Source organism: Juglans regia, chromosome 12 (genome assembly GCF_001411555.2).
Source record: "Juglans regia cultivar Chandler chromosome 12, Walnut 2.0, whole genome shotgun sequence".
In the NCBI taxonomy this organism is placed as follows: Eukaryota; Viridiplantae; Streptophyta; class Magnoliopsida; order Fagales; family Juglandaceae; genus Juglans; species Juglans regia.
This window is the reverse complement of record NC_049912.1, coordinates 29,646,862-29,659,276: the sequence shown is the minus strand read 5'-3', so window position 1 is coordinate 29,659,276 and position 12,415 is coordinate 29,646,862. Positions and strand designations below refer to the sequence as shown.

General features: G+C 38.0%; 1 protein-coding gene across 1 annotated transcript; it reads left to right on the top strand.

Moving 5' to 3' along the window:
* The first annotated feature begins 271 nt into the window (after positions 1-271).
* Positions 272-12,060, top strand: LOC109003003 (ecotropic viral integration site 5 protein homolog). Its single transcript, XM_018980947.2, has 18 exons — positions 272-538; positions 1,285-1,354; positions 1,624-2,241; positions 2,331-2,516; positions 2,636-2,749; positions 3,453-3,511; positions 3,703-3,769; positions 3,888-3,939; positions 4,044-4,136; positions 7,085-7,168; positions 7,259-7,683; positions 7,974-8,032; positions 8,816-8,885; positions 8,998-9,078; positions 9,163-9,264; positions 10,774-10,898; positions 11,231-11,351; positions 11,551-12,060. Exons 1-18 carry the CDS (start codon positions 486-488, stop codon positions 11,680-11,682), a joined length of 2,511 nt encoding a protein of 836 aa, XP_018836492.1. The 5' UTR covers positions 272-485; the 3' UTR covers positions 11,683-12,060.
* Positions 12,061-12,415: the final 355 nt, after the last annotated feature.

Below are 12,415 nucleotides of genomic sequence, written 5' to 3'. Positions count from 1 at the left end.
AAAATTAATAATTTGGATACAAATTAAAATAATATTAATAATTTAGAGTGGCAATTATTTTTATTGATTGGTTGATCGGCAAGAAAGATTTAGCAAAAGATAATTTTATAAAAAATGATCAGAAATTGACGGAAAAGGCAGAATAATATCCAACGGGCGAAAAGCGAAAAAAATGAGTCTTTTTTCGACTCCTGCGTTAAGAAATAAGAAACCAGTGCGGTCCAGCACATCTAATTAATAATATTAACGTGAGCGGTAATAGCGCACATTCGGCCTGCCTTTTTCATTTGCCTCTCTCTTTCTGCGAGACACTGCTTTGAAGTTTCCACCTCCGCCATACGGAGGCTCTCTCTCTCTCTTTCGTTATTCAGTTGGAGAAAAACAAGAAAATCAAGAAGCAGGACCCCGAGATTTCCCACAAAATTCAACGAAGAACTGAATCACAGCCTCTCCAGTCACCCCTCAAACCGATCCAGTTCTCGTCAATGAAGGCCACCAAAGCCCTCAACCCCTCTGTCATCACCTTCGACCACAAGAGGTACGCTTCCTTCTTTCCTGTCTCCACGTATCCTTCCCCTCCCCCGCCTCCCTGGCATTTAACTCTCACTTCCTTGGGTTTCTCCAGTCTCTCTCTGCTCCAACAAGTTCCGGTTTATATAGTTGTATCCTTCTTTTTTGTTAGGTTCCCCCTGGCTTTTATAGTTATATAGTTCGGGGTAATTGTCGATGTTTCGCGGAAAATTTATCCGATCGGATTAGATTCTCATGAGTGAGACTTGCATTTTAGCTTTCATACTTTTACATATTCATATGTATTTCAATACCGAGAGTTCTTTATAGATTAGTGGTTTATCATTGATCTTGCTTTCAATTGTGTGAAAAGTTGCATGGATTTAGTTTAGGATTTACTTAGTGTGCGTTCCACGATGCGTTGTTAGACGGAGTGTGTGAAATGCGTTGTTTTCAAGTTTTTATGGCTTGCGCCGAGGCAATGCCAAGCGCCATGGGAAGTATAATCGAGTTTTCAAGTGGAATATGGAGCTCTTTAGTCTGAGCTGCAAACTCGCGAGGCCGATTCAACATTCAAGATAATTTGAGTTGTGGTCGTGGTTAGAATTTAATTGACCCTTGCTTGTGACCGAGTATACTGCAATGGACTTGGTTTTGGGCCATTTGGCTTTGGTTGTGAACTTGTGATTTAGAATTTTGCTTGGTGTTTGATAATGGAGTGTAATCAATGAAAGATTTATTGAATTTGGAAGCTAATAGTATCGGTGTGAACAGGGACGCCTATGGGTTTGCTGTGAGACCTCAACATGTACAAAGATACCGTGAATATGCTAGTATCTACAAGGTTTAATTCTCTTTCAGTTATTCTTCCTAGTATTAAGTATTCACACTCTTTGTTCGGTTGCTGACAAAAACAATGAGCAAAATAAATAAATAAAAAATACAGAGAAGAAATATGGCATAGTCAAGTTTTAACTTTTGGCTGGTCTAAGTTAATGAAAAACTCGAGAGTTTTTATTCTTCCTCTCACGTCTTTCAGCAACCAAATGGAGATTGAAGAGAGGCAATAGCAGAGAATGGTGTGCTTTTATTTAATAAAATTAATTGTTTCAGGAGGAAGAGGAAGAAAGATCAGATAGGTGGAGGTCTTTCCTGGAAAGGCAAGCAGAGGCAGCTCAACTACCTGAAAGTGGATTATTAACCGAAGAAGATAAAAAAACCAAAGATGCTGGAGCTTCAGAACAAGAAGCAGACACCAGTTCAGAGAAGGTAGTTGAAGGAGACGACTTAAAGCTTGGTTCAGATGATTTGGCTGAAAATGGTGCCAGAAAGGAGGAGTTGTCTTCAGCTAAGGAGATAAAAACTCACAAGGCCCATATTTGGACTGAGATTAGACCATCTCTTTGTGCCATTGAAGACATGATGAGCATTCGTGTAAAGAAGAAAACCAATTTATTAAAATATGAGCAATGCACTGGAAGTGGAAAGCCACTTGCTTCTCCCATTGAGGAGGCTAGATCCTCTAAAGGAGCATCTGAGGAGGATTCTGAGGATGAGTTTTATGATGCGGAGAGGTCTGATCCTATTCAAGATGTTCCTCATAGTGATACTGTCAGTGCTCCTGCTACTGTTGCTGCGACTGATGTGGTCCCTCCAGAATTATTGTTTCCTTGGAAAGAAGAGTTAGAAGTTCTTGTTCGTGGTGGAGTGCCTATGGCTCTTAGAGGGGAGGTACAAAAACTCTATAAGGGTGTTTTTAATGTAGTTAAGTATATTTCTTGGTGAACGAGCTTAGTAATTGCATATGCTCAAAATTTCAGCTTTGGCAAGCTTTTGTGGGTGTGAAATCACGTCATGTCAAGAAGTATTACCAGGATCTTCTAGCTCCAGAAAGTTATTCTGGCAATAGCACAGAACACAATGGCAAACAGTTAGACAATAACAGTGAAGGATTAACTACAGATACTGTATGCATTCCAGAGAAATGGAAAGGGCAAATTGAGAAGGTCATTATATCCCATTATCATTCAACTTTAATGTCCAATAGCTTCATTTTGTGGTGCTAATTCTATTGGGTGTAATTAATCCTAGTTTCTTAACTTGTTGATATTGGTTTTATGTGCAGGATTTGCCTCGAACATTCCCGGGCCATCCTGCTCTTGATGTGAATGGTAGAAATGCTTTGAGGCGCTTACTTACAGCATATGCTAGACATAATCCCTCTGTTGGGTACTGCCAGGTATTTGTACTTAAAACACTCAGTCCAGCATTCTTACAGTTCTGTACGCAAGGCATCAACCAACAACTAACATGGTTCTGTGACCCCTAGACCCTTGATTCTAGAGCTCATGCGACTGCTTCTTGAGTAAAAAGATGTGGTTAGGTAAGTTGTGTCTTAATCAAAGAGAACTACAAGAGCAAAGTGGCAAACCTCCAAAATAAAACACCAATAACAGAGAAAGAAACTCAGTTGAACTGAGATAACATAACTAGTAGAAACTCAGTTGAACTGAGATAACATAACTAGTACTACTCTCAAGCTTAAACACAATAAGTAACAGAAAAAGAAGAGGCAAACCTTTTACAAACCATTTATACTTTTGAAACACAAGAGGGAAGCGCCCAAAACCTGTGTAGCCACAATTTCTGATCAATTCTGGGAAAATTTCAAATAAGGAACGGCAATACTGAGAAAGTAGATTCATCTATTAAATTTTGAGGAATTCAAGCTCCATTTAAACTAGATTTCATGGCAAATTGGAGCTGGATTTTTCCCAACTTAGCCTCAAAGATTTATGGTGGATTGCCGGATGACGAGTCTTTTGCATGCTGCTCCTTACAGAAATTCTGTTTTGGTTCTGCTGCTAAACTCATTCTGTGTTATAGAACTCAAGATAACTATCTTACTGACTTTTAGTTTATTGGATACAATCTGCATGCAGGCCATGAATTTCTTTGCTGGCTTATTACTTCTTTTGATGCCTGAAGAAAATGCTTTTTGGTAGGTCTGAAATATTTGACACAATCCTTCCCAGAATATATACTCCCTGACTTGCATGGAGGAAAGTTTATAGATGCATTCTTTCCTGGAAGAATACATGAATAAATGTATTATGTTTGTGCAGCATCTTTGTATTGCATTGTTTAATTTTTCAACTCAAATGCCCTTATTAATAGAGTTTAAAAAATCAGGACCTTGCTGGCATTAATTGATGACTATTTTGATGGCTATTACTCAGAGGAAATGATAGAGTCTCAGGTATGCTATTCCTCCCCCCTTCTCTTGGTTTGTGTAGTTTTGCTCCCCACACCATCTATAGTATAACTGTGCAGATTGGTGGTGCTTTTTACTGATAGTCGGTTGTGTCTATTTTCAGGTCGACCAACTTGTTTTTGAGGAGTTGGTGCGAGAGAGATTTCCAAAATTGGGTTAGTATATCATTGGCACTTGCTATTATCTTTGCAGTTTGCAATTTGCAATTTGTACAAAGCTTTTTGGGTAGTTTTTCATGCCACCTTTACATCTGTTGCAGTCAATCATCTAGATTACCAGGGAGTGCAGGTGGCTTGGGTTACTGGACCTTGGTTCCTTTCCATTTTTATGAACATGCTTCCATGGGAAAGTGGTCAGGTTTTATTGATATTATTCTTTTTTGTTAAAGATTATTTGCGTCTGAGTACATCTTAAATTTATCGGCATATTTTCTAACACTCGGGTATCTTACCGACCTTTGCATTCTTCTTCTTCTTCTTCTTCTTCTTTTTTATTTTTTTATTTTTTTATTTTTTATTTTTTTTATAGGTAAATTTTTTTTATTAATCAATGAATAAGCATAGCCAAGTACATTACAAAGGTATGCCCTAACTATGTAGGCGCAATAGAGACAAGAAATATGTCGATCCAAGCCATTAAAGTCAACAACAATGACCCAAGTACATAGAGTTCTAATAAATAAAGCTTTTAGTTCCTCCATCAATCTCTCATTGTCTTCGAATGTCTGATCATTGCGCTCCTGCCACAAACACCATATGATGCATATAGGGACCATCTTCCACACAACTTTAATCTGTTGAATGTCTCTTAGATTTGTCCAGCTGGCCAGAACTGCCACCACTGTCTTAGGCATAACCCAAGCCAAGTCTAGTCTAATGAACACCTCATTCCATAATACTCTAGTTGTCTCGCAATGTAGTAGGAGATCACCCTGCAACACCTGCGTTTCCTCAAATTGTCGGTTGTGAGGATCTTACCCAATGATGTTGTCCACAAGAAGAATGTTGTTTTGGGAGGCGTCTTATGTCTCCAAAGCCTTCTCGATGGAAACTGAATATTCGACTCTTGTGTGAGAGACTTATAGAAAGAGCGAACCGAGAAAGAAACTTTACTTGCGGGTGTCTACCACAACATATCTTCTTGCTGGTTGCTCGGTTTTATGGAGAATAAAAGGCTGAAAAAGTCTTCAAAGCTGCTCATTTCCCAATCTTGTACTACCCAACTAAAATTGATATTCCACTGGATTTGCTCCCCCGATATCACCATAACTTCAGCCACTGAAACATATTTGGCACTTGCAACCCATAAAAGTGAAGGAAATAAATCCTTTAAAGCATTATTACCACACCAAATATCACTCCAGAATTTAATCCTGGAACCCTCGCCCAAAAGAAATCTAGTATGTCGAGTAAAGACCCCCCATCCTCTTCTTGTGTGTTTCCACAACCCCACTCCATAAGCCCCTCTTACTTCTTTAGAACACTAGCCTCCCCATAAGCCTCAATATTTGCTCTCAATCACCAACTCCATACGGTTTCTGATTCCTTATTGTATCTTCACAACCATTTTCCAAGTAACACCTTTTTAAAAATTCTCATATTTCTAATACCCAAACAACCATTAGAGATAGGGCAACATACCTTTTTCCCAATTGACTAGGTGGAATTTGAACTCCTCACCCACTCTACTCTACAAGAAATCACGTCGAAGTTTCTCAATTCGGAACGCCACACTTGCTGGGATAGGGAATAGAGACAAAAATTAAGTTGGTAAATTAGGTAATATACTCTTGATCAAGGTAATTCTACCACCTTTCGACAGACACATTCTCTTCTATTTTGTCAGTCTCCGCTCTACTTTCTCAATCATTGTGTCCCATAATGAAGATGCATCGAGGCAGCCCCCAATGAGAATCTAAGGTAAGTCATAGGAAGAGAGACAATCTTACATCCCAGAGTGCTAGCCAACTGTCTTATAAGATGAACACCTCCAATTGACACTGTCTCTGATTTGTCGAAATTCACTTTCAACTCGGATGCTACTTCAAAACAAAGGAGAAGGGCCTTCAGTGCTCAAACCTGGTTATGATCTACCTCACAAAAAATAAGTGTCATATGTAAATAACAAATGAGAAATATTAATAATTCCTCTATATGGGGTACCAATCAAGAAGCCAGCCACGAAACCATTATTAACCAGTGCCAAGATCATTCTGTTCAACGTCTCCATCACAATAACAAAAAGTAGTGGAGACAACGAGTCTCCTTGTCTTAAACTTCGTGTGCTATTGAAAAAACCAGTTGGGTTTCCATTTATTAAAACTAGGAATTTCACTGTTGATATGCACCAGCAGATCCACGACCGCCACCTCTCCCCAAAACCATACATTCCGAGAAGGTAAAGAAGAAAATCCCAGTTAACGTGATCATACGCATAGTTTTGAATTTCGTACAAGGACTATATCCATTTCGTACCGGCTAAAATACTGGCCGGTACCGGACGTACCGGCCTAAATTTCGGCCTGTACCGGCCTCAATTTAGGCTATTTTTTTTTTTTCAAACTACAAGTTTATTTTTTAACCCTCAATTCAGACTAGTCTATTTATAATTTATATATATATGTATTTATATATAATTTATTTATATATAGACTGTTATTTTGAAATATAATTTTGAAATATAATTTATTTATTTATCGACTATTCCGAAATGTTATTCCGAAATGCTATCCCGAAACAGTACCGGTACCGAAATATTTCGTTCCAGTGCCTTGACCGGTACAGCGTCCGGTACGGTATTCAAAACATTGATCATACGCCTTCTCCATGTCTAGCTTGCAAATAATCCCTGCAGTGCCAACTTTCAGTCTATTGTCAATACATTCTTTGGTGATAAGAACCGCGTCTAAAAGCTATCTACCCTTTACAAAAGCATTTTGGGGTTTTGTAATTATATTCCCCAATTCCTCACCTAGACGATTCGCAAGCACCTTGGAAATTATTCTGTATACCCCATTTACTAAGCTAATGGACCAAAACTTCCTAATCTCCTCTGCCCCAACTTTCTTCGGTATCAATGCAAGAAAAGTGGTGTTAAAACTTTTCTCAAATTTTCCAGCTGAGAAAAGCTCTTGAAACACCCTCATAAGATCATCCTTTAACACGTCCCAACATGTTTGAAAGAAGCCCATAGAAGAACCGTCAGGACCCGGTGCCTTGTCTTTAACCATTCTCAGAATTAGCATTGGATAGATTCTTGTTGCAGCTGAAAAATAATCTAATGGATTTCTCCTTACTCCAGTTCTTCGAATCTGGGATGTGCTTCTTTTTGAAGGAAACCGGGTCATGCTATTTAGGACGGCACTTGCTTTGATGGAGTTATATGGTACTGGTTAACAGATTGGGTCTTCTTTTTTTTTTAGAAAAAAAATTCTGTTTTATGTTATGAAACTTAATTTAGCTCTGTTTCATGCAGGTCCTTCTTTAGTTACAACTAAGGATGCTGGAGATGCAGTTACTTTGCTGCAATCACTGGCTGGCTCAACATTTGATAGCAGTCAACTTGTGCTGACTGCTTGCATGGGTTACCAAAATGTAAATGAAACTCGATTGCAAGTCTTGAGAAATAAACATCGACCAGTAGTAATAACTGCACTTGCAGAAAGATCAAAGGGGCTTCAAGTTTGGAGGAATTCTCAGGGTTTGGCATCTAAGTTGTATGGGTTTAAGCATGATCCTAAATCAATGATAATAGAAGCCAATAAAACAGAAAAATCGGTTGATACACAAACAAATGATAGTTTGTCTCGTTCGGAGTCTGGGTCCACTAATGCAGATGAAATCATTATTAGCCTTACTGGGGGTGAAGAGATCAATTCTGCCAAAGACCTTCAAGAGCAGGTATTTGTGTCTTCTTTTTGCATAATGATTTTGGTAACCTTGAAACAATGAAGTTAATTGATCATTTTGTGTCTGGAAATGCTCATGTATGATTGTTCAGCCAATAGAATAGACCCATGCATGGATGATGGTGTAATCATAATGTTTCTTTATAAAATACACAATTACTGAACGTATTAATTCTTTTATTTCTTAGTATAGACAGCAGTTGAAGTGATTTGACCTTTTTGAACGGTTAGTTGAGGATACATTAGAGTTATTTTTCTCACAAGTATATGAACTTCATGCAGGTGTGGTTGAAGGTTGAATTGTGTAAGTTGCTGGAGGAGAAAAGATCAGCTGTACTCAGGTTAATATTTTATTTGGATGTACAGTTTCTAACTTATATCAGGACTCTTTTTTCTTTTCCTTTCTTGGTTGCCAACTTCATGGTGCATGTTCTCACATGTCTCTGCTTTGTGATGATAGTAACTTGATTACCTATGAAACCTGCATACTGCATACCCATGCGTACTTTAAGCATGAAAAGTCAAGGTTACTAGGAATAGAGTTGACTATTTAGTCATTGATTTTAGGCTCTGGTAGTGCATATCCCCCATTGAATTCCTAATAGTCATCTCAAATTAAACGTAGATGGTTTCCAATTTTTTTGTGTGGGCTGGGGGTTTTGCCATTGTACTACTTCTTGGTCATGTTCATTTGTTTGTCTCCCATTGTGCTGTAGTTGTTTTATAATGGTTTCTTCTTCTTCCTGGACCTTATTCTATCCACATTCAATCTATCAGACAGTCTTTGTGTCACTCCCTGTGGTTACATGAAATCCTCGTTGAGATTGAGTGGGGGATTTCTCGATGTATATGTAATATAATTTGCTATGTCAAGGCCACAACCCTTTTCGGGCTATCTTTTCTTTATATTTTTGCTTTTTATTTTTTCCCTTTATCCTCCGAGTTCCATCTGGTGGCAGTCTTATGGAAATGTGGCAAGTTCCTTGATGTAATCTAGTCTGCAAAGTATGATTTAGCAGTTACCGCAAATTCAGTCGTGCAATACTTTAGTTCTTTAGTGAGCCATATTTTCTGCTTTTCATTAATTCGGGATTTTAATTCTGGCTTCTTCCTACTTTTTTCAGAGCTGAGGAATTGGAGACGGCTTTGATGGAAATGGTCAAGCAGGACAATCGGCGGCAATTGAGCGCCAGGGTATACGTGATGCAAAATATTTCTGTTCAGAGAGATGCTTAGTTGTGTAGCTGAGTTTCTATTCATTCTTTGAAAACTTTAGTTAGAAGGGAATTCCACATTCAATTTGCAGGTTGAGCAGTTAGAGCATGAGGTTTCTGAACTTCGCAGTGCCCTTGCAGATAAGCAGGAACAAGAAAATGCTATGCTTCAGGTTTCATCTCTCCTCCATGTTCTCTAACTGCCTACTTTGAGAAGACCATATATTCTCATAACTTGCTGACAAATAATCATATAGGTCTTAATGCGGGTAGAGCAAGAGCAAAGGGTAACTGAAGATGCCCGCAGGTTTGCTGAGCAAGATTCAGCAGCACAAAGATTTGCTGCTCAAGTGCTTCAGGTTTAACTTCTGATTTTTTTAGCATTTGGTTTGATCTTGTTTTGTTGTGGTAGGTGGTTATTAAATCACACACCACCTTTATTGAATTATGTTAAGAAAATTTAATAAGTATTGAAGCAAGAGGGTTCTATTCAACCATTATATAATTTGGAGCAGTATCCTATGGTGTGAAGTTTGGTTGCCTGTATATCACTTGACTCTTTACAGCTTCTGTAGCACGTCAAAGCCGCGCAAAAGCCTGTTAATTGACTATCCTTTTGAAATATTTGTAAAGATAAGTAACTTATCAAAAAAATATATATTATAAAGCCAAGCAATGCCATAATCTCAATATATGGCCAAGTGACTGTCTTGACCAAGCTGATTATTTAAAACATGCTTTTGCTTCTCCATTTTCTTATTCTTAGGCCTTTTCTGTCTTAAAAGTTAAATATAATTTAGGAGAACCTATAAAAAAAAATTCATTTAGAAGATGTTGACATGTTATTACTTAAGTAATGTCTATGCAATTTCGTTTCATTTCTGTTATACATCTTGTAATGCCATGTGACATGAACCATGTTGTACTGATAAAAAATGCCTATAAGGGAAAAGAAGGGAGGTGTTGTTCTGATGGGATGGGATGAATCAAATTGCTCATAACTACGGTTGCTACTATCTCAGATCATAGTATACTCTCTTTCTGTTCCTTCAACAGATTGATTTTACTAATCAATCTCTTTCTCTTTACAAATCCTTTAGCTTCTTAGGCACCTACATGGATTTCAAGACAGAGATATGAGGTGTGGCAAGCAAATCCATTAGTGTCAGACTACCGGTTGCAAAAAGTACATTAACTTTTTTGGTTTTAGCTGCCTTTTATATCTTTCTTCAATTGGCTCTAAACAGTAATAGCCTTGGGCGTCACTATTTGTAATCAAGTTCATGGATATTCGACACTGCCCAATCTGTCATATTTCTTTTTACTTTTTCAGTATGTACTAAATTCTTAAGATGCCGAAGGCAGTGTGGGCTGTAGGGGTGTATGCCTCTTACAATAAAAAGAGGAAATGGGAAATAAGAACTGCTATGAATATGTTAATCAAATTCTCAACTCTTGGCGAATAAATACCATGAAGTGGAAGAATGTGGCAAAATATGGAGGATGGACCTTGGCACATACACAAAAGCATTTAACTAGCCTGGCTGGATCTTCATCTGCATTTCTTGAATTAAAAACCAGACGCTGCCCCCTCAGACTTGTTCGGTTTATCTATAAAACAAAGTTGTTAGTTTGGTACATCCTGTTGCAATATCTTTTCTTCCTGTGTGTTTTTTATCCATTGGCTCCATGCATTTGTATATTCATGTGCTAAATTCTGTATCAGTCAATGATATAATTAGACCTGATGGTTTTGCTAGATTGAATGGCTCTACTATATTCTGGCTTTTCAATATTTCAGGGCCGGATATGATGTTATGCTCCTTTTTTATAAAATACCCACCACTACACAACCAATATGTATGCAGGAAAAATATGAAGAGGCCACTGTTTCACTTTCTGAAATGGAGAAGAGAGTGGTTATGGCAGAATCAATGCTGGAGGCTACCTTGCAGTACCAATGTGGTCAAGTTAAAGCACAACCCTCTCCACGGTGTGAATCCAATTGTTTTCTCTTTTTTTCCAGGGCGTGCAGATTTTTTTGATAAGTTTTTCTTGGGCAGAATTATTCACCGTTTGATTATAGTTGATCATTATTTTCTTTGTACTGATTTTAACATTTTCTTTCTAATTTTTGTGTTTCTTTTTTCTTTGTTTTTCTAATTTCTCTGTTGCCTCAGTCTCTGTTTTCTTCATTAGCTCTGCTTATTTACAGTCCCATCTTCTCCCCCTACCCTCAGCAAGGCAATTTTATCTGGATTGCTTGCATTTTATGCCCCTGTGGATGAGATTCATGTCAAATCTAAGTGCAATCTTGCTCTGTAGATCTTCACACCCAGATTCTTTAACAGTACGAAGCAATCAAGAGTCTGCACAAGATCTGCCTGCGAGAAAAACTGGCTTGCTAGCTCGCCCTTTTGGACTTGGCTGGCGAGATCGGAACAAGGTTAGTTTATATCCATATTCTCATAAAGTGAAGGATGATTGGCTATGAGCACAAACACTTCAAAATCCGCCTAATGTCTTTTATAGTTGCATGCAGAGTAGGCATCATTCTGTTCAATATGATATGAGTTTACAGTATCACTTTTGCCGTGCTTCAAAAGTTGCAAGATTTCTAATCATATGTCGACTGAATGCAACAGGGGAAACAAACTAACATTGAGGAGCCAATTAATGGTGGAAAATCTACCAGTGAGGGACAGAGTCCCAGCCCACAACGAAACGATGCTAATGGTGTGGAAGACAGAGTAGAGAATAACAGGTTTATTAAATGATACTCAAATAGGTATACTCATTTCAATGCCCCAGTTCCAATATGCTTTTGGCTTGGTGGATATCTCATGCATCAATGTCAGTTCAGGTAGCAGATAGATTTTAGTTTTCTTATCTTTAAATTTGATTAGACAACCTTCGTAGAGCACATAGCCATTCATTATTTGTTTGTCCATTAAATAGTTGTAATAATAGGACAGTGAAGAATAGAATGTAAGAAAAAACACGAAATCGGTGGTTATGTAATTGTATAATCTTTGCAGTAGTATCTTGTATTGCTTCGAGTAATAATCTTCAAGTTTCTACGAACATGTTTTCCTGCACTCTCTGCATATTAGTTGGCAACCGTATAATATTTATATCCAGTGTCTTGTATTGCTTCATCCTTTGTTTAAATATGTAGTTCTCAGAAGTATTCCAGTTAGTTGCTTGCACATCTCTCTCTCTCTCCTCCCCCCCTTCCCTTCCTCTCCCCAATGCACACCTGACCAGTCGGTCGAATTATATATGATATGGAAAAGTTGCCAGCTTAGAATTGTTTTCTTAGACAGTACATATTTTCTACAAGAAGGTTAAAAAACAAAATCAAAAGAAAATATGCAGGGTAAGAAACTGGAATGGTTTAAATCTCTAAAGCGCGGCGTACAAGGAAATGCTAGTTTGATATTTGATCTCTTTCGTGAAGGTCTCTTGATGTGAGGAATAAAAGAGGGCTCTGCTTACAAAAGAATGGCT

What these genes read in the sequence shown, in the direction of transcription:
- LOC109003003 (XM_018980947.2), top strand. Translation starts at nt 486, where the DNA reads ATGAAGGCCACCAAAGCCCTCAACCCCTCTGTCATCACCTTCGACCAC. An exon ending in CTATGGCTCTTAGAGGGGAG is followed by an intron (nt 2,242 to 2,330) that starts GTACAAAAACTC and finishes TCAAAATTTCAG; the next exon opens with CTTTGGCAAGCTTTTGTGGG. An exon ending in TTGCTGCTCAAGTGCTTCAG is followed by an intron (nt 9,265 to 10,773) that starts GTTTAACTTCTG and finishes ATATGTATGCAG; the next exon opens with GAAAAATATGAAGAGGCCAC.